Raw genomic sequence first — 23,088 nt, 5'->3', positions numbered from 1 at the left:
GATGCTTTTGAGTTATGGTGTTGGAGGAGAATATTGAAAGTACCATGGGCTGCCAAAAGAACCAACGGATCTGTGTTGGAAGAAATGCAGCCAGAGTGCTCCTTGGCGGACAGGATGGCCAAACTTCGTCTCTCATACTTAGGACATATTGCCAGGAGGGACCAGTCACTGGAAATGGAGATCATGTTTGGTAAAGTGGAGGGTCAGCGAAAAAGAGGAAGACCCCCAGCGAGATGGACTGGCAAAATGGCAGCATCAATGGGCTCAAGTGTGGCAACAATTGTGAGGTTGGCCCAGGATCAGGCAGTGTTTCATTCTGTTGTGCATAGGGTCACTATGAGTCTACACCAACTTAATGGCACCTAACAATAACAACATAGTGCTGGAAGACGAGCCCCTCAGGTTGGAAGGCACTCAAAATACAACTAGGGAAGAGCTGCCTCCTCAAAGTAGAGTTGACCATGATGACGTGACTGGAGAAAAGCTTTCAGGATCTTCATTTGCTGATGGGTACAACACCAAATAAAGAGAACTGGCTGTAGACATCTATCACTAATTGGAACACAGAATGTAAGAAGTAAAAATCTAGGAAAATTGAAAGTTGTCAAAAATGAAACAATGCATAAAGATCGATGTCTCAGGCATTAGTAAACTGAAATGGACTGGTATTGGTCATTTTGAATCTGACAATTATATAGTTTAATATGCCAGGAACTAGAAATTCAAGAGGAATGGTGTAGCACTCATTGTCAAAAAGAACATTTCAAGTTCTTCCTTAAAGTACAATGGTAAAGTGTATTAATTTTGTTAAGTACTGTCGAGTGGGTTCCGACTCATATGGACTCTTTATAGGGTTTCCAAGGAGCAGCTAGTTGGTTTGAACCATTGACCTTGTAGTTCAAACTGACCTTGCAGTGCCACAAGAGGAAGACCCCTCACAACAAGATGAATTGATACAGTGGTTTCAAGAATGGGCTCCAACTTAACAATGATTGTGAGGATAACACAGAACTGGTCTGTGTTTTGTTCTGTTGTATACAGGGTCTCTGTGAGTTGGAACTAACTCAATAGCACCTAATGACAAGTGTTGACCATTTTCAAAGACACTGTGTGATAAATGCAAAACTAATAGAAAAGTATTCTTGCACATGAAATTCCCAGGTCCAATGGTGAAATAGTATCCTGGTCATGTTCTGGGAATCCTTTCCTGACAGAATCACACCTACTGGAAATCTCTTCATAGTGTCTTGTTCCCATTTCACCAATCCCCGCAACTCTTCCAGACAGAGTCAATAAACCATTTAGCGGATTCAAAAGGAACATATACAAATGAAACACATCAGTGGTCTTAGTATAGTGACCTGCCTCACTACCAATTTTCTAGAAAACAAAAATTTCTGTAGATACGAAAGTAAGACGTGGTGCTCACAAAACAACTAATTTTGGTTTTACTTGTACTTTATAATATGGCGATCATAATTGAGGATGAAAGTCCCATCATTCCGAGGGAACATTGTATAGAAAATCACAGAAGTCTTTTATTCCCTTAGTAGCATTTAGAGTACTTTTTAAAGTAGGATCAGCACTTGACTAAGAATCACAAGGTCAGCAGTTCAAACCTACCAACTACTCCTAGGAAACACTACACAGGGTTGCTATGAGTCAGAACTGACCCCAAGGCACTTAATAACAACAATAACAAATACGTTTTCACTGAAAACAAACCAACAAACAACCATATCATTACCAATACCATAAAGAGAAGTTTACTCAGTATGAAGAGGAGACCCTGAAAGTTTAAAAAATGCGCACCTCACACCACACACAGCACCCTAACTCCCATTTCCCATGCACAAATCCTGCTGCTGGGGGCCGCCAAGTTGGGGCTGATTCACAGCGACCTGGCCTTCTGAGTGGAACTGTTGAGAGGATCAAAAATCCTTGTCTTTCTCCTGAGGAACAGCTGGGGGCTCTGTGGTTAGTAGCCCAATGTGTAACCCACTATGCTCCATGAGAAACGTTGTTGTGAGGTGCTGTTGAATCGGTTCCGACTCACAGCCACCCTGTAGAGGAGCAGCTGGAGAGTCTGAACCGCTGACCTTGCCGTCCCACATTCATCCTACCGCGACACCACGACTCCCCAGGAGAATCAGCAGTCTAACAATAGTTTTACCACCCCCTGAGTTAGACTGCACCCTATTATTTACCCAAAACATCCATTGGGGCTACTTAGAAAAGGTCAGGCTTCCTTTTAAAGCATCCTAAACAAGTATTACTTAAGATTTCATGAAAAAAAAAGCCAAGCAGTACATATTGCCATCGTATTTTCTACACATTTTCCAAATAGGTCAGCCTAGTTTTCCCTGTTTCAATGGCCTCGTCAGTTCTCATTTGTCCCTGGTCTCTCTGCGCTCACCTGTGAGATACGGCCCCCCAGGCTCCATGCTTGTTGGTTAGAATGTTTAGGATTTTCTGCTTCAGCTGGTTGGCGGTGACGTGATCGCGATGCTTGGCAGCACTGATGAGGTGATCACACATCTTCTCTTCCTCTCGTCTGTCGGCAGCGTACTGGGCGCACTGCGACTGCAGAGACACAAAGGTGGCACCAGGATGAACCTTTCCACTGTCTCACGTTCGAGACGAGGTCTGACTTGACGCCAGAGGACAATAGTAACTTAATTTCAAAACTAAGAACTGTCATCTTTTTACAGTTTGTTCTAAAGGTGCATACAGTTGTTAACCTTTCAAAGTGGCAAAAATAATGTTTTGTACAATCTGTTTGTATGTAAAGTGTGGGTAAGAGGATTTGTATAATATTAAACAAACAGAAAATCACTGGTTGAGTTAGTCTTATACAGCTCATGCCTGGCAAAGTGCGCAGAAGGAAAACTCACTGATTCCGAGATTCAGGCCTGGGTTTTGTGAAAACTTTAGACACACTCATTCTCATCATTTTATTCAAGGTCATATTTATAAAACAAGGAGTTGAGACAAACCCTTCGCTCTTTCCCTCCCAACCCTTGCATCAAACGTCTGCAAAGACTCTCCCAGTGAATCCTCCTGGTTCTGATCTTTTCTTCCCACCGTAATCTGCTGCCTCAGCAGTCGTGTGCTCAAACTCATTGGTATCAGCTGCAGAGCTGATCACTGGACCCCTTTGTGTAACAAAAGATTCAGTATGAACATCATTAGCGATGTCTCATTTTTTATATCATCATTTTTGTAAACGGGGCCTTGACTGTAAACGTTAACATCACAGAGTATGTACCAAGAATGACAGAGCTGGGAGAAACTACAACTCATCCATCTGTGAAGGCCCTGAAGGAGCCGGCATTCATCAGTGCTGAGAAAAATCCCAGTTTATTGACGGTATCTGATCCTGTCCTTTACGTCCATCTACCCTACAGGTCAGCTCCTGCCGAGGCCTAGTCCTACAGTCCTCCTCTAAGGAGGATTAATTCATTCTCCAATTTATCTTCTGGTACAGGGAATCACCAATTAGTACAATGGTCTGCCTCAGTAATGAGGTTAATATTTCATTAGCTCATTGGAGAGTGAAATTAAAGTTTCATTTTTCTTCCTTAACAATTACAGTGGCTAACGAGAGGGACTTAACTGTGCAGTGCCCATCTCTACCTAACTTCTCCTTGTTACAGGCTCATACGAGAGACAGGGAAATTCCTCAGAAATTTCTAGTAAAAGTCATCACTTCTGTCAAACGCTAAGTGTGGGAGGCTACACCCACAAATGAGGGGATCTCAGATGTTTGTGGATATGGAATTCCAAGACATTGGAATTTTTCCACAAACTTTTGGGAGCCCCATGATGTATCGATGCATTTCCTGGCAGAGCTCTAGCTAAGGATGACCAAGTTTAGTATTTGGAAAATCCACTGTATGCCCAACGGCCCCAACCAAACGCCACCTCTGTTTGTCTGTCTTGTTGTGAAGTGCCGTCCAATCGGTTCTGACTTAGAGTCACCCTGTACAGGGTTTCCCAGGAGCGCCTGGCGGGTTTGAACTTCCGACCTGGCAGTTAGCAGCCCAGTGCTTACCCTGCAGCGTCACCAGAACCCCACCACCTGTGTCAGCATGCGTGAAAGCTTGTCACTAATGACTAGCTGGTCAGAAATCTGCTTAAAGTGCTTCCCTGCTTACTTCCACAAAGCATTCGGACTGACTGACTGTTAGTCAGATGGACCCAAGACTGACCAGCAGGGACTTGGTTAATGTTCTCACCAGAAGGGACCAGCAGAGGGGAAAGGTAAACGAATATACCAAGTTGGCTTAGAGTTCTGAGATGTCTCAGGGCAGAGCGTAGCCTCCTGAGAACAGTTCTCTCAGTGTTTCCTTTTTGCCCTGAGACATACCTAATGCCATTGATTGTTGACAGGAGATACAAAACTTCACTTCACGATTTCACTGTAAATGTACTTTTATTAAAGTTCAAAATAAGGTCGCCACTATTCCATTTGACAAGTGTCTATATAGTCTCACCTCGCAAAAGGAAGTAGTCCAGGCATGGCGTGGTGGGTAATGCACTGGACCTTAAGGCTGGTTTGAACTGCAAGGTTGGCGGTTCAAATCCTCCAGTTACTCCTCAGAAAATGTATGCAGGGTCGCTATGAGTCAAAACTGATTTGATGGCACTTAACAACAACATGTGCGTTTGAAACAAAACCAGATGGCTGTGTCTCACACTTCTTGGCCAGCCAGACGTACTGTAACTGTACTGACTATACCTAGACACACTGTATCAGTGGGACCATTCAGAGAGCTGGTTTATGAAGATAAAGGCCTCATCAAAACTGACGCTGCGGCACCCATTCCCAGGGTGTGTAGGGGAAGCACTGGTGGGGGGAGGTAGGGTGGTTTACACAGCCACGGAGGGCTCGGTCTAAGAGAAACTTCAGACCACCTTGGTATTTCAGAAACTCATCTGATTAGCACATTGGGATGAATTGAGATACCATGTAAATGCTATACTTAAAGTATGGATTTGTTGTGTTGAGGAGACACAGGTAACAGCAAATAGTTATTAAAATGTTCAACATTTTAATAAGAATGTTTAAAATAAAAAAATTAATAGACAATAACACAGTACTTTAATTTTTCAGAGAACATGTCATAGAAACGAGAGATATTTGTTGTTGCTATGTGCCATCAGTCGGTTCCAACTCAGAGTGACCCTGTATAGGGTCTCCTCCGTGTGTGTGTATAGGGGTCTGGTGTGGCACTGTAGGATAAGCACTGTGGGTGGTGCAAACGTCCCAGCCACTCCTCAGAAGCCCTGTGCACACAGGGTTGCTTTGAGTCGCACTGACTCGATGGCACCAACAGACCAAGCTCATAGATATGAGGGGGCTTCGAGAGCTTTTGGAAGCCCCTTCATATGTAATATCTCAAATCTCTGCTAGCTCATCATCTCTGCAAGGGGGCTTCTAAAAGTTCATGGCAAACAGAATGAGAAGAACAACGGCATTTCCCCACGAACTTTCTGATGCCCCTTTGTATATTTGGTGGTGGAGGTGGTGTGCCGTGGAGTCCGGTCCGACACACAGCAGCCCTGGACAGGGTTTCTGAGGCTGTAAATCTTTACAGGGACAGAACGCCTCAGCTGTCTCCCGCGGAGTGACTGGTAGACTCGAGCTGCTGACCTTGCCGTTAGCAGCCCACCAGTCTGCTACCAGAGCCTCCTCGACACATGCCTGCACTGTAACTGGTAGTCTGCTCATAACTGAAGCTTTTGATTAGCGAGACGATGGCAATGCTTCAACTTGGACAAAAAAAATAAAGCACAAGCTAAGTTTACCTTCTGAAATCCCACCGACGTACACAGCTCTGTAGGAAAAAGGACTGAATGTTTCAGCACAGTCTTTCCAGCTAGGGGCTTCTCAGACCCCCAATTGCCCAGGGCCGGCTTGGGGAAGTCATTCTAAGTAACCGCAGCATCACGTGGCTGCCTTGAAGGCTCCAGTACATCAGGAAAGGAGTCCTGGCCTGGCCCTGGAGGATCAGCACTGGACTGCAAACCACAAGGTCCATGGTTCAAATTCACCAGGCGCTCCTCAGAAACCCTACACAGGGTCGCTACAAGTCAGAGCCGACTAGACGCCACTTCACAACAAGAATTCAGGAAAACCATCCAGGTGACTAAGGACAGCAGGGAGGGGTTTTCTTCTCATAGTAAATGAGGTGAACATGAACCGTCCTCCGTGTGGCATTTCACCAATGGGAGCGGACATGCCTTCGCTGAAGCTGTCCTCATTTTAACAGAAACACAGAAAGGAGCCCAGTGCCCAGACCTCACCTCGAACTCCGCATGCTTGTGCACATCCTCAGCTCGCTGTCTGTTCAAAATAAACTCGGCTTCGTTGGCAACGCGCACAATGTGATCCTTCATAGCGTGACACAGTAACCTAGAGAGAGAGCACCGGCCGTTAGTCCCACACTTTGGACTCCAAACACCCTATGTAGGGTTTCTCAGGAGCGGCTGGTGGGCTTGAACGCCAATTTTTCAGTTAGCAGTCCAGTGCTTATCCTACAGAGCCACACCAGGGCTCCTTACAAATAGTGTTGTTGTTGCTAAGTGCGGTCAAGTCAGGTCTGAGACATAGCAACCTGTATAGGATAGGGTTTCCAAGGAGCAGCTGGTGGATTTGAACCACCAACCTTGTGCTTAGACTACAAAATCAGTGAACATATTTTTAACTAGTTGCTGTTGACTCCATTTTAACTGCTCCAGAGTTTTTTCTAGGCTTGTGGCCTTTCAGACACAGATCTGCCTCTGGAGGAGCCTCTGGGTGGCTTCGAACCGACAACCCTTCTGCTAGTACTCAGGCACCAACTTATAACTTGAAGAGATTTGAAATACTGAACTAGGCCAGGATAAGAACTGGTCACACTGTCCTATGCTGTACCATTTGTTACTTCCATTAGCAGTCAGTGGACTTGTTTCCTGAATTTCAAAATCAGATCATATAAAGTGGTACGATATAAATAAAATGATGGAAGATGAAATGAAAAGAGTCAGTTCAAATTATATTCAGATGATTATATTCAAATTAAGCCCCAGGAACAGTGCACAATGAAGTAATGGGTTAGTTTTATGTTTAGTAAGTTCACATCTCTTCGGAGTGAGCAGCAGGTTGGACATCTTCACGCACATCCTTGGACGGGGCCACTTCATGAGAAGCCAGAGACATCTTTATTGTTTGAACTGACTAGTTCACAGCGTGAAGGTTTACAGAGCAGAGAATCAGTTTTCCCTTCACCAATCCACACACATTTTGTTTCACGTCACTGGCTGCAATCCACTCAATGTGACATCACTCATCCCACTTCCTCGTGTGTTTCCCCTTTCCATTCCTCCTCCTTTCCTGACCCATCTGAACTCGGGCCTCGGGTCAGTGCTCTCCTATCATCAGTTTCACACGATCAACTGTCCTCACTTGTGTGAACCTCTCCAGTGTTACTGCTCCCCTCCCAGACCTGTCTATTGCGAGTATGAAAAGTAAACCACACCGGGTGCGTTTTATACCGGGCCTGAGGAGCGACAAAAGATGCAGTCTCGGGGGTTCCTCCCATGTGCCTGACCAGTAAGCTTGGTCGATTTTTTGATTTTGAGTTTGGTTGTACATTTTTTCTCCCATCCTATCCAGAACTTTCTAATGTGACTCCTTTGACGCTTTTGAGGATGAGCCTTCAATTTTTAGACCGTGACCGTATAAAGTCTGTTGTTGAATGTGGAACGAGTGCTCTCTGCAGTGTCTCAATCTGTTCCGCGCCTGTTCTTCTGACACACTCTGCAGTTGCTCATGAATTCCAATGTCACTTTTGGTTCTCTGCCCTCCCTCCTGATTACTGTCTGTCTCTTTAGAAGGCTCTGTCCTTGGTGAGATCTCAGTGCTAATTTCTGATGTTTTGGTTCACTGTAGATCCAGCCGTCACCCCCGGAGAGCTCTCTAACTCCCCTCTCCCCACACATGGCCACGTGCATTTATAAGCACCTACTACTGTACCTGTCACCTAGATACAGGACCCAGCCCTCACATTCAGCCTTTAAGAACACAATAGTTTTTCTCTCAGAATTGATTCCTCCAAAAGGAGGCCTGGTGGTGCTGTGTGTCAGACGTTGGGCTGCTAACCGCCAGGTCGGAGGTTCAAAGCCACCTGGCTACTCAATGGGAGAAAGATGAGGCTGCCTGAGCCCTCAAAGATTTACAGTTTGAGAAACCCTAAGGGGCAGTTCTATAGTGCCCTATGTTGTTGGTAAGTGTCATCGAGTTGGTTCAGACTCATGCGAGTCTGCATAGGGTTTCCAAGGAGTGGCTAGTGGTCTTGAACCGCCAACCTTATGGTTATACTGGACTACTGTTACTAGGCTTCGAGTTCATACATGCATGGGCTTATTCCAAACAAACCATGCTCAGAAGTCTCTGCCATCAGTGGAGGGTTGCAGAGAAGCTCGCAAGTTTGCTCAGGAGCACACTTGTCTCATTATTGGCTTCCAAAATAAACGGTCCAATCGGAACAGTGGCTTCTGAGGGGATCTGCTGGGTCAGGTTCAGTTCAAGCCAGAGAGGTCAGATTAGAAGGTCATGGCAGCTGTTTTTTATTAATCCCAAAGGGGTCATCTTTTTCAAAGGAAACAAAACTAGGGTTTACTACATAAGAATGTAAAGAAAACTGAAAACTATACAAGTGAGAAAAAGTCCAAGAAAGTTGTGAGTTCCCCAAACTCTCATTTCAGAGGAACACAGTCTGAGTCTCTCGAGGATGCTAACTCTGCTGTTTTGACTTGGTGTAAATTGTAGAGCCCAGAGGACTCTGGGAAAGAGTCAGAGAGATGGAAACACTGCCTTCAGAAGTGTGGCGACCCAGATGGAAGATGCCTCAAGAAAACACAGCGCCACATTTTGATAGTTTTACTTAGTAAAAGATTGTTGGATTTTATCGTACAGTTATTTGTCCAGCTCTGCTCATTGTGATAGCAATTTCGCGCATGTTGTCCTCTTTTCTACCTCCACTGCCCTCAGAAAAGATAGGACAGGTAGGAACAATGGTCCAGACGTCCAGTATTCCTGTCCTTTCTACACGTGGCTACTTGACAAAGTGAAGCCACAGGTGCACGCTTCCCCTTCTCAGAAACCGGCAACTCTTCCCTGGCTGATAAGCTAACTCCTGAGTGTGGAATGTGGACCAGCTAGCGTGTGGCTCTAATAGACTTTGTCACCTCCGTCACCCACACTTCTTTCTATGCAGCTTTGGTTCCAAACTGGCCTTTTCTTTGTCACTCACTTTCTGGTCTTAATCCATTTAGTGCTCAGTCATCTGGGAGGGACAACCCTCAGGGCAGAGCCCTTCCTCGTGCCTACCTACACTGCGCATTTCGTATTTACGTCCCGAGGTCTACCACGTGAAAATGACGACACTCATGAGGAAAACGCTGCTCATCATCACAACCGGGGTCTGTCGGCGCTGTGTCCACAGCTGGGCAGCACCTAGCTGATTTACATTTCATGCCGGATTCCCACAGGACTCTCAGTGGGCAGACCATGACCTTCATGTTTAAACGCAGGAAACCAGAGCTCAACACTTGCCCCAGATCATTGTTTTAAAAAAATTGGCATACTTTTTCATAATGTATCTTTATCAACTCATAAATATCTTAAAAAGCAAAAGCTTTATTTACATTTGTTTACTTCTGTCACTGTCCTCGGTAGGGAGTTTCAACATGAATTCTTTAATTACTTTCATTGTCCATTAAAATCAAAGATTACGTGCTTTCACATCTTCTTACAGATTTTCTTTCGCAATAAACAATTACTCAAAGGATATTTTAAAAGCTAACTTCAAATCCTTCAGCGCTTTCCTTAAAAGTCAAGTTTACAAAGTAGTTCCCATTCCTTTATTCATGATTTTTCCAATTCAGTTAGAATACATCCATCCACTGTCCATTGGTCATTTCTGTATGTTAATCGTGTCTTATTATCCATACAGGATTAGACACCTCGTTGGTAAGCTGCGTCAGTTAATGGTTTAATATTGAGAAGATACTAAGACCGCCTACAACCATTGCAACAAAAAGACACACAACTCAAAAAGGACTTGAACAGATATTTCTCCACAGAAGACACACAACTGACCCCAAAGCACATGAGAAGATGTTCAACCTCAGTTAGCTAGCCCCCAAAACCAAACCAAACCCACTGTCACTGAGTCAGTTCCTACTCATAGCGACCCCATAGGACAAAATAGACTAGACTGCTCTTTAGAATTCTGTGGCTCTGAGTTTTTACGGAAGCAAACAGCCTCATGTTTCTCTTGCTGAGCGCCTGGTGGGCTTGAACCACCAACATTCTGGTTCAGCGCTAAGGCTCCAGTAGTTGTGTGCCATCGAGTTGGTTCGACTCAGAGTGGTTTCTGAGAGCAGTTGTTGGGTTTGAACTGCCGACCTTGCGGTCCTATAGCGCCACCCCAGGCCTGTAAATCTAACCAAGGTAAAGGATCACTTCACATCCACGCAGATACTTGGTATCACAGAAATGGAAAATAAATGTCAGTGAGGGTGTGGAAAAGTTAGAATCCTCATCCACTGCTGGAGTGAATGTAAAATAGTGCAGCCATCGTGAGAATCAGTGTGTCTAAACTGAACACAGGACAACCAAACAACCCAGAGTCCACTCCTGGATACAGACCCAATAGACTTGAAAGAGGGACCTCAACAGAGACTGTTCTCCCATGTCCACTGAAGCACTATCCACAACAGACAAAAGGTGGAGACAACTCAAGTGCCCATCACCAGAGGAATTCTACAAGCAGTAGGTACACGGAGTCACACTGCACTTCATGAGCCATAAAATAGCACGTCCTGACATGGGTGGCCAGAAGGAACCTGAAACCACAATGCCATATAAATGATCTACAACAGACAGCACTTACTCGTGGTCACCAGTGGTTGGGAGGAGGGGAGGTTAATGCATAAGGGACATGGAGAGTCTGTTGGGTGATGAAACACTTTCAAAACTAGTGGTGAAGGTTGCACAACATGACAAATATAATTGTAGTTGGTAAGTGCCATCGAGTCGGTTCCGACTCAGAGCGACCTTGTAATGAGGTTTCTGAGGAGCAGCTGGTGAATTTGAACCACCGATCTTGCGGTCTAGTGCATTATCCCACAGCGCCATACCAGGACTCCAAATATAATTAATGTCACTGAATTGGACACTGAGAAATGGTTAAAATGAAAATTTCCTTATACTTTACTATAAAAGTAAAGAAGAAAACCAAGCACTATTAACAAGGTGCTACAGGATAGGCACTCGAGCTCAAGGTCGGTTTGAATTGCAAGGTCGCAGGTTCAAACTTACCAACTGCTCCTTGGAAACCCTATAGAGGGTTGCTATGAGTTCGAACCGAACTCGACGGCACTTAACAACAACAACAACGATTATTAAGAGGAGTCCTGGTGTGGAGCTGTAGGATAAGCACTGGACTACTAATGGAAAGGTCAACAGTTCAAACTCGCCAGCTGCTCCCCAGAATACTACATCAAAGAAACGCAATACAGGGTGGCTATGAGTCAGAAGCAGCTTAACAGCACACAGCAAAGACAACAATGAACAAGACTGTTAATCAGTCATCTTTTCCTGTTGTCCTTCTGTGGTACTGCAGGATAATGCACTGGACTGCACGATTGGTTTAAACCACAAGGTCAGCCATTCAAGCCCACCAGCTGCTCCTCAGAAACCCTGCACAGGTTTGCTAAGAGTCAAAACCAACTCAATGACACTTAACAACAACAACAACAACATAGCTGTCATAATTTGAATCAGAATGAAATTAAGTTAATTAAAAAAATTTTAGGTACTTAATACAAACTCATAGTAATCCTTCCTGTAGTACTTATTACATTTTGTTAACTCATGGCACACTTCTGTTTTTCCATGACAAACATGTATAAGTAAAAGACGAAGAAGAAACCAGTCCTATACTTGTATTTCTAAACGGTTTGTAAGTATACTTTATAAAGGCTATGTATGTCTTTGAGGTCAGTCTGGCTGCACTGTATCCTTTTATTCTTTCTAACATAGGAAGGTTGGATTCTGTGGTTGTTGTTGTTAGGTGCCATTGAGTTGTTTCCAACTCACAGTGACCCGTCGTGCAACGGAACAAAACACTGCCCAGTCCCACACAGTCTTGAAATATACTATCTTTTCCCCACACTATTTGTCGTATCTGTACTGCATCTTCCACAAAATCATGTGAAAGGTCTGTAAATCAGTCATGGCAGGCAGAGCGGCACGGAATGGGGGCCTCAGCAGAGAGCTCTTCAGAATCCACTCTAGGGTGGGCTTGGGGTCACAAAGAGCTTGTTGCTCTAGGACCAGGAGCTTCGTCCTGTTTGAGGACACCCAGTGGTGCCCTGAAATCTTGTGGCGTAGCAAGACAAGTGGACGTGTACCTAGGAACATGCAGTAGTCATCGCTCTGGTTCCTGGAGGCACACAGGCCACCCCAACGGGAGCATCACCCCAAAGTTCACAACAGATAATCCAGAGGGTGAAAAGGTGAAGCAAATCTCTTAATGCTTCGGAAAAAAGATTCCAAGTCCCCTATGATTAGTGTGGGGGAGCAGACCACCATGTAGACACGGAGCCAGCCGAGAAAACACACAAAATTAAAGGAAGTCTCTAGCCAACTCAGAATGGGACTCTTGATGGCACTGTTGGCCTAGATTTCAGAGGCTTTAAAGGACAGGAGAGATTCGAGATATTAGAACTGATTGTTAATGTCTGTGTGTCTACTGGCCGCTGGAGGAAGCCAGAAATTTACTATGTACGAATTAGTACAAATTACGGCATTTAAATCGATTACCGGAAGACAGCAGTAAGAGAAGCCCATGGCAGTTCCATTCCCAGGAGCAAAGCAATGAGGCATCTGGGGGAGGAAGGGTTGTAAGGAACTAGGCCTGTCGCAGGAACACTACAGAAATTCTATCACTTATCTGAACATCTGTCCTCCCATCTCCTGCACTCAAGAGGGTATGTCTATCTATGAACGAATGCTTTCTTTACGTGATAAGACAGCTTCCTGTCTGAAGCTGGCTCTCATCAAGGACACACCACAACAGAGTGGAAAGTATTCACTACCCGGGTCTTTTCAGCCTCAGTAAGAGCCAATCCTACCTCCCTTCAGGAGAATAGCATTCATCATGGGGGCCTTCTCAACCTGGATGAGGTAATCTTACCTCCCTTCAGGAGAATGCTCCAAACAAAACCCCATAAAACATTCGCCTCTTCTAAACACCATTTCCTCACCCGTCTCTGTGTCCTAGCCCATCACCTCGCCCGTTTTTTCACATCAATCACTCTCACTTAGTTCTTGAACCACGTGACACATGTGCTCTGGAAAAAGGTGATGTTAGGCTCCTCCCAGAGCCCACATTAGGGCTGTGCAGCTAGCTACAAACAGTTCACAGCTGGACCAATAAACAGTGTGGCAAATGGAAAAGACTGATGATGTCTGTGATTTCACTTTACTTGGATCCACAATCAACACCAAAAAGAGTGGTCAGAAAATCAAATGGCATACCACATTGCGCTCATCGGTGCCAAAGATCTCTTTTTGTGTTAAAAAAGCAAAGATGTCATTTTGAAGACTGAGATGTACCTGATGTAAACCATCGTATTTTCAATGACCTCACATACACGCAAAAGGAAGACATAGGAAGAACTGATGCCTTTGAACTGTGTTGGTAAAAAATACTAAATATGCCATGAACTTCCAGAAGAATGAATAAATCTACGTTGAAGGACCAGTCCTTGGAGAAGAGCATCATATTGGGAAAAGTAGAAGGTCAGCAGAAAACAGGAAGACCCTTTCAGGGACATGGACTGGTACAGTGGCTGCAACCAAGGGCTCCAGCATAGAAACCATTGTGAAGACGTGACAGATCAACAGCTGTAGATGTGCTCACAATGACTTGGAACCTACCAGGCAACGCCTAGCAACCACAACAACGCATAGAAGATGAAGTTGGAATTTGTTTCCAGTCTGTTTGTTTGGACAAGGGTTTCAAGAGGGGCAGACGTGTTTTTACCATCCTGATCTCATCCACACATCTGTCAGTCTGTTGTTCTGCAGTGGCTTGTGAGTTAGTGGTTCTGGAAGCTATGCCACCAGTATTTTAAATACCAGCAGGGTCACACATGGTGGACAGGTTTCAGATGAGCTTCCAGACAAAGACAGACTAGGAAGGAGTGAAGAACTACTTCCGAATATTTAGTCACTGAAAACCTTTTGAATAGAAGAGAACCACTTTCAGATAGAGTGCCAGAAAATGAGCCCCTCAGGTTGGAAGGCACTCAAAATGTGACTGGGGAAGAGCTGCCACCTCAAAGTAGAGTTGACCGTGATGACACACATGGAGTAAAGCCCGTGGGAGTAAAGTCCGCAGGGCCTTCATTTGCTGATGTTGTTGTTAAGTACTGTGGAATCGGTTCTGACTCATAGCAACCCTGCACAGGGTTTCCGAGGCTGTAAATCTTTATGGGAGCAGAAAGCCTCACATCTTTCTTCTGCAGAACAGCTGGTAGTTTCGAACTGCCAACCTTGAGGTTAGCAGCCTGATTCGTAACCACTATACTACCAGAGCACCATCATTTGATGATGGGGCACCATGAAAAATGAAGAGAAACAGCTGTAAACATCCATTAATAACTGGAACATCGAATGTACGAAGTATGAATCTAGGAAAACTGGAAAAATGGAAATTGTAAAAACTGAAATGGAACGCATAAACATAGATAGCTGAAACGGACTGGAATTGGCCATTTAAAATCTGAAAACCACATGATAAAACTATGCCAGGAATGACAAATTGAAGCGAAATGGTGTTGCAGTCATTATCAGAAAGAATCCAGATTCGTCATGAGGTACAACACTGTGACAGGACAATATCCATACACCTACAGGAAAGGCCAGTAAAGACCACTATGATTCAAATGTACGCACCACTAAAGCCAGTGAGGATGAAACAGAAGAATTCTACCAACTTCTTCAATCTGAAATTGATCAAACATGCAATTAAGATGTATTGATCATTACTGGTGACTGGAATGCAAAGGTTGGGAACAAAGAGGAAAGATCAGTAGTTGGAAAATACAGCTTTGGTGATAGAAATGATGCTGGAGAACACATGACAGAATTCTGCAAAATCAATGATTTGTTCATTTCAAATACCTTCTTTATACAGCATAAGAGACAATTATATACATGGACCTCACCAGATGGAATACACAGAAACTAAATAGACTACATCTGTGGCAAGAAGATGGTCAAAACAAGGCCAGGGGCAGATTGTGTAACAGACCATCAATTGCTCATATGCAAATTCAGACTGAAGCTGAAGAAAATGAAAACAAGTCCATAAGAGCCAAAATATGACCTTGAGTATAGCCCACCTGAATTTAGAGATCATCTGAAGAACAGATTTGATACATTAAACACTAAAGACCGAAGACCAGAAGAGTTGTGGGATGACATCAAGAACATCATACATGAAGAAAGCACAAAGTCATTGAGAACACAAAAAAGGAGGAATAGATCAAAATGGATATCAGAAAGACACTGTAACTTTCTCTCCAGCGTGGAGATGGTTTTAAAGCAAACGGAAGAAATAAGGAGGTACAAGAGCTGAACAGAAAATATCAAAGGTCAGCTCGAGAAGACAAAGTCAAGTATTACAACGATATGTGAAAAGATCTAGAGCTAGAAAACCAAAAAGGAGGAACACGCTCATCATTTTTCAGGCTGGGGGAACTGAAGAAAAAATTCAAGCCTTGACTTTCATTATTGAAGGATTCTCTGGGCAAATTATTGAATGATGCAGAAAGCATCAAGAGAAGATGGAAGGAATACAGTCACTGTACCAAAAGGAAATGGTTAATGTTCAACCGTTTCAAGAGGTAGCATATGATCAAGAGCCAATGATAGTGAGGGAAGAAGTCCAAGGTGCATTGAAAGAATTGGCAAAGAACAAGGCACCAGGAATTGATGGAATTAAAATTTTAATCTTTCAAGAAAGTGAGGCGGCACAGGAGGCACTCACTCATCTCTGCCAAGAAATTTGGAAGACAACTATCTGGCCGACTGATTGGAAGAGATCTGTATTTGTGCCCATTCTAAAGACCGAAATCCCAACAGAATGCGGAAATTGTCAGACAGTCTCTTTGATATTCCATGCGAGAAAAGTTTTACTAAAGGTAATACAGAAACTGCTGCAAGCATTCATTGACAGAGAACTTCCAGAGGTTCAAGGTGGATTCAGAAGAGGCTGTAGAACGAGAGATATCATTGCTGATGTCTGGTGGATCTTGGCTGAAAGCAGAGGATACCAGAAAGATGTTTACCTGTGACATATTGTCAGGAGGAATCAGTCGCTGGAGGATATTGTATTTGGTAAGGTGGAGGGTGAGAGAAAAAGAGGAAGACCCCCAGAGAATTGGATTGGCAAAGTGGCAGCGTCAATGGGCTCAAGTGTGGCAACAATTGTGAGGTTGCCCCAGGACTGGGCAGTGTTTTGTTCTGTTGTACATAGGGTCACTATGAGTCGGTACTGACTCGATGGCACCTAACAACAACAACAACAACAACAACAACAATTTCATTCACGTGAAATTTTTCTTTAATAACAAAACATAACTAAATTTAATATGTAGAAAATAAACACTATGCTAAATCATGCATTTGGCATTTTCTTGCTTCTACAACAAATTGTTTTATGTCATATATCTATGAATATATGCCAAAGAAATAGACCGTTCAGAATCTTTGTTCATTAGCTTTGTAAGGAAAGATGTAAGTTCTCTGTGCATTTCCCTTCTTCTATTCTGTGTTTGTTAGGAGTATTATTTTATAAAATCATGTTACTGAATTTTCTGTACTTACTAAAGTAATCATAAAGATCTTACCTTTGATATGAGGAATGAGTCATATTTGAAAAGAAATATTAAAGCAGTAAGTGTTGCATTCCTGAGATAACACCCCTTCCCCCTCTGAAAGTATTATATTGTTATACACAGCTGAATTTGGTTTAATGTGCGGCTTTAAACATCCAATTTATGACTAAGACTGGCCAATGCTTTTCTGTTCTCGCACATTTTTTGTCTTTGGAATCAAGATTACACAGGCCTCAACGAGGCAAGATCGTTTGCCGTAACTCCATTCTCTGGGAGTCTGTGTAGTGTGCGAATCCTGTTTGACTGGGTAAGCTCTATGTACCTGTCAACCATTTGGCCTTTAGAGATTTCTTGGTAGGATGGATTTTTACTGATAACATTTCTCTCATACTTAAAGAACCATTCAGGCTTCAGTTGCTCCTCATTCTGTTTTGGGAAGTTATGTATTTTCTGTGAACTTGCTTACATAATAATTTAAGTTTGAAAATTTCATTGCCTAACCTTTGGTAGCACCCTTGTTATCTTTCCTGACGGGTTTTATCTATATGTTGGATGGTTGTTGTTGTTGTTGTTGTCAGGTGCCATCAAGTCCGATCCTGGGCCAACCTCAATACCGCAGCCACACTTGATGCCATCAATGATGCCACCTGGCTGATCCGTCTCGTTGGGGGTCTTCCTCTTTTTCTCTGACCCTCCACCTTACCCAGCATGACATCCTTCTCCATCGACTGTTCTCTCTGGACAATGTGTCCAAAGCATGAGAGACGAAGTTTAGCCATCTTGGCCTCCAAGGAGCACTCTGGCTGCACTTCTTCCAAAACAGATCTATTGGTTCTTTTGGCAGTCCATGGCACTTTCAGTATTCTCCTCCAACACCACAACTCAAAGACATCAATTCTTCTACCATCTTCCTTATTCACTGTCCAGCTTTTGCATCCATATGAGGTTATTGAAAATACCATGGCCTGGGTCAGGCGCACCTCAGTCCTCAAGCTGACATCTCTGCTCTTCAACACTTTAAAAAGTTCCTGTGCAGCAGATTTGCCCAATACAATACATCTTCTGATCTCCTGACTGCTGCTTCCGCGAGTGTTGATAGTTGATCCAAGAAGAATGAAGTCCTTGATGGTTGAGCTTCCTCTATTTTGTTCTTGATCTATTTGGGCACAGGAAGTGCCTACTTTACAAGGGGACTTCAAAAAGTTTGTAGAAAAATCCCCTTATCGTGTACTTCCAGTATCCCACAAACATCTCGTAGGCCCTGTATCCCTATTTTAAGGTTGACCTTTGTCTTTCTGACCCGCTGTTTACCTGGAAGCTCTGCTGATTCCACGGTCAGCAGCTCAGCCTCTGACAGATAAGTAGAGCCCACGTATGAGGTGCCCTGGCCAGACACTGGACCTAGGTCTGCTACGTGGAAGGGGAGGAACTGAGGCAGTACAGTCCCTGATTACCAACCGGGAAGCAGACTGTTGGCCATCACCTACAAGTCAGAGAAACCATAACTCTTTATTGCTAAGAGAAACCTTCAGTTCCGAAGCCAGTGTCGACTCTGGTCTTAGCTAGCTTTCTCCTCTGGTCCCTTCACCCTTCACTCCTCACCTCTGGCCTGGCCACACACACACTCACGGCCTCCCATCAGCTGGTCCATAAGTAACACACCCTCCACATATGCAGAGACCAGCCCTCGGCAACCCTGTCGCCAACTTGCGGGCAGGTATGTCAGAAGGCAGCAGAGACGACACAGACATTTTCTAATAAAGGCATATCACCTGGATATGACTGGGCTGAGCACAATCAATATGCCAAGAACCAAAACAAAGGTACATGTTTCTAGGAAACAGGAGGAAATACTAAAATGTCGAGTACCCTTCATACTGATTACCTTTGTTTGTTTTTTAATATGAAGACCTATTAGTATTTTATGAATACTATATAGTTGTCACCAAAGTTAAAATACTGGTGTTAAGAAGGAATGTGTATAGAAAGTTGTATTAGAAGAGATAAAACGAAACTAAAAAACAATATATTCACAGATACAGTTTTAAATACGGCTAACATGAGATTCAAGAACAAATCCTTGATCTGTACATTTGGAAATATCAATCCCTGTTATTTGTTGTTGTTGTTGTTGTTGTTAGGTGTCATCGAGTCGGTGCCGACACACAGCGAGCCACGTCCAACAGAATGGAATGCTGCCCGGTCCTGCACCAACCTCACAACTGGTGCCACAATTGCACTCATCATTGCTGCCAGTGTGACAATCTCTGACCCTCCACCTTACCAAACATGATACCCTCTCCTCCAGGGACTGGTCCCTCCTGACAATACGACCAAAGTATGAGAAACAAGAGACGAAGTCTGGCCATCCTAGCCTCCAAGGAGCACTCTGGCTGCACTTCTTCCAACACAGATTGGTTTGAACAAACCATTTCAAATGTAGCAATTATTAAAGGAGATTTGCTTATCCTAACTTTAGATAAATAACATTGTATTTATTGTCAAGCTCTAAAGTTAGTATTGAGAAATTAGATACAATCAAACAAGCAATTCTGTAAAGCATAAGATTCTTCTTCTGTGTTTGACCTTTTTACGTACTGATTTAAGGCAGGAATTAAATGAGTCAGAGAAACATGTGGAACAAGGATGGGTGCAGTCCTTCGTGGGAACACAAGGAGAGTACGCGCCCTGTTTTGGGGTGTTTCTAAGGAGCCCTGGTTCAAAATGAAATCAGAATCTCAACTCTACCAAAAAATGTGCATATTGAAGTTTTCTTTCTCTCTCAGCTTTGGAAGTTATGACTTTTATTTAAATATGCTTTTACAAAAATCAAAAGTAAAACAGTAAAATCCACGTTCAATTGTTTAAAGGCAACAGGGCACTGCGGTTGCAGCCATGCCATCTGGAGGGACTGCATCCGCATAGACGCGGATACATCTGGGTTTTGTTTTTTCAGGCTGATCGTCATTGAATTATTATCAGAGATGCTTTCAAAAGAGTGATAAAGGCTTATTTTAGGCAAACCATTCATTTAGTTCAAAGGAACACTCAAATCCCATAATTTTTAAAAAGCTTGCTCGTTTACCTCATTCTTTAATTCACATTTTAATAATTTAAAATCCAATTATTATTGCCAAGATATTATAGGCAATTTTACATCCCATTACCCTTGCTTTGTTTTAATTATAAAGACCCTTTGTTAGATTCCTTTAAATGATCCAGTGCATCATTCCAGTCTGTCCTGGGGAGCACTTTAATCAGCTGCACATACATCAACTGGTTTTGTCTGTTAATTGGAGACAAGTGCACAATTGCTTTCTCCAGCGATGATTGATGAATTATATTCACAAGTGTAGCTGTTAAGTAGGATAAACATTTATAACAATTTCCACTTAAAGATTCTTATCTTTATTCCCACAAGAGCAAATTAAAGACTGATATTCTAACAATGGGGAGAAAATGTGTGTGTGTGTTTTATTTCACGTTTGACCATTAGAAATAGTACTTTGTGCCATGAAAGTGAAAGACAAGTGTGTGCCGAAGTGTACCGCAACAGTGTGTGTGTGTGCTCTGTGTTCCAGGAGGCACATGCCGATCTTCATGACTAGGCTATCGAGGGCCATGTAGGTTCACAATGAGCTCTGGATCCCCCCATCCCTGCTTTCTGGGGACAGCTTGTGACCCACATCGAAACACCCTTCCCACTACCACGGAAGTGATACCCACTCACAGAGGCCTTAGGGGACAGAGAAGAGCTGCCGCCTTAGGCTTTCTCCGATTCTGAATGGGTACGGGAGCACCCCAGCTCATCTCTCCTCCACGAGCAGCTGGTGTGTTTGAACAGCCCACCTTGTGGCTAGCAGCCAAACACTTCACCAGTGCGCCATCAGTTTTGAGACCCACACACTAATCTACACCTCTACATCCTCAGCTACAGCTCGGCACGCAGATGGAGACCAAGTTCTGCACTGCCCTCTCCATCCTTTCTTAGACAGCCCGAGACCCACATACCAGCTGGACACTCCGTATCTCCCCTCGGACAGTTCTCAGGTGACACAAATGGAGTGGACCTGGGGGTGGGGATGTCTCTCCATGCTGCCTCTCAGTCTCAGTGCCCCGGGCTACACGCCCATCCAGGGGTTCCCTCCCCCTCCACCCCCCGCCGCCCCCAACGTTCAGTTATACTGACTGAATTCCCAAATTCGTCCACTTCTCCAATCCTCGGGGTCACTACCAGTCCATGACAACGCCCCCTTCAACAAGATGACTGAAAGCTTGGCTATCCGTGCTCTGGCTCTGAAGCCGAGCGTCCATTTGCCACACTGCATGCCCGGCAGGCTTTTACAAAGGCACACTGACTCACACCACTGCTCTGTCTACTGCGTTTCCATTCTCCCCAGCACAGCACACACAGCCGACGAGCCCTTGTGGCCTGGCCTTGCTAATAGGGTCTTAAAGACAAGATGCTGGCTCCATGTGGCTGGCACACAGCCCAAACTGGAACAGTCCTTGGCTGAGTCAAGACAGCTTTTCAGACACATGTTGTTGTTGCTAGGAACCACTGAGTCAGTTCTGACTTCCAATGACCCCATGACCCATGACCAACAGAAGGGAACGCCGCCCAGAGCGGCCCCAGTCTCACAATTGTTCTGTTTACGCCCACTGCTGCCGCCACTGCCGCTCCACTTCACTGGGGGTCTTTCTCTTTCTCACTGACCCTCCACTTTACTAAGCATGATGTCCTTCTCCAGGGACTACTTCCTCCTGAGAGAGAACATGTCCAAAGTATGTGGGATGAAGGCTGCACATCCTGCTTCTACGGAGCGTTCCGCCTGCACTTTTCCAACACAGATTTCTTCATCTGCTGGCAGTCCGTGCTCTACTCCATATTATTTGCCAACACCATAATTTACGTTCTGAGGCTTCTAGTAGTCCTCTGCATTACACTATTCCTTCTACTCAGAATGTTGTTGTTTCTGTAAAGTGCCGTCGAGTCCGTTCCTACCCATAGCAACCCTATATAGGGTTTCCATGGAGCAGCTAGTGAACTTGAACCGCCAACATTGAAGTCAGACTGACTTTGCAGTCCAGTGCATTAACCTCTCGCGCCACACCGGGACTCCTCTGCTCAGAATCGCATTCCTCTGTTTTTTAATTGAATTTTTTCCCACGTGGCTATTTGCTGATCATCACGTCCTTCTCATTTAAGATGGCCTTCCTCTAGGGTCTTCCCAGCAGACTAGGGAGCATGGGTACCTGGACCACCCTGCCATGGGCCTGTCTCTACCAAGACCTCACAGCAGGGCTGTCTCAGCTGCTGCCCCAGCCCCAGCTCCGACCAGGCTGCCTGCTTGCTCTGCCTGGGCTCTGCCTGGACACTGCCTGGGCACTGCCTGGACACAGCCTGGACACTGGCTAGGCACTGCCTGGACACTGTCTGGGCACTGCCTGGACACTGTCTGGGCACTGCCTGGACACTGGCTGGGCACTGCCTGGACACTGCCTGGGCTCTGCCTGGACACTGCCTGGGCACTGCCTGGACACAGCCTGGACACTGGCTGGGCACTGCCTGGACACTGCCTGGGCTCTGCCTGGACACTGCCTGGGCTCTGCCTGGACACAGCCTGGACACTGCCTGGACACAGCCTGGACACTGTCTGGGCACTGCCTGGACACAGCCTGGACACTGCCTGGACACTGCCTGGGCTCTGCCTGGACACTGCCTGGACACTGCCTGGACACTTGCTACATTCCTGCCCACTGATCCACATCTGCTCATGTTCCACTTTCCCCCAGATTACCTTTGTAGAGAAATGGTTGGTGTGAAAGGGGAAGCCGAAGTCAGGTTTGACACGAAGAGCATTATTGAGAATTTATGAATTAGACTCTCAAGAAATACATTGTGTATAAAATTATTTCTATATTCCCAGCATCTTATACTAAACAAAAACAAAACAAGTCTACAGTTTACCACTGAACAAGAAAACAGTATCAGAAGCTAAGGACCATGGGATTAGTCACAGCATCTTTCTAAGTCAGTATCTTGTCCTGACTGAGGACTGCACCCCAGTCCTCATCAGTGGAAATAAATGAGCCAACTTCTCCTGCTACTACATCTTACAGTAA

The 23,088-nt window shown here is 44.6% G+C and overlaps 1 protein-coding gene across 1 annotated transcript in view; it reads right to left on the bottom strand.

Moving 5' to 3' along the window:
* NBEA (neurobeachin) overlaps positions 1–23,088 on the bottom strand; it is an 822,532-nt gene that overhangs the window by 399,796 nt on the left and 399,648 nt on the right. Inside the window, exons 36-37 of the mRNA XM_006874376.1 lie at positions 6,310–6,418; positions 2,417–2,583 (exon numbers count right to left, since the gene is read on the bottom strand). Of these exons, the coding sequence (XP_006874438.1) occupies positions 2,417–2,583; positions 6,310–6,418 (276 nt within the window). The remainder of the gene's footprint in view (positions 1–2,416; positions 2,584–6,309; positions 6,419–23,088) is intronic.

This window comes from Chrysochloris asiatica, unplaced genomic scaffold (assembly GCF_000296735.1).
Source record: "Chrysochloris asiatica unplaced genomic scaffold, ChrAsi1.0 scaffold00272, whole genome shotgun sequence".
Taxonomy (NCBI): Eukaryota; Metazoa; Chordata; class Mammalia; order Afrosoricida; family Chrysochloridae; genus Chrysochloris; species Chrysochloris asiatica.
Note: the sequence above shows the minus strand (reverse complement) of the source record. Positions and strands in the feature narration are given on the sequence as shown.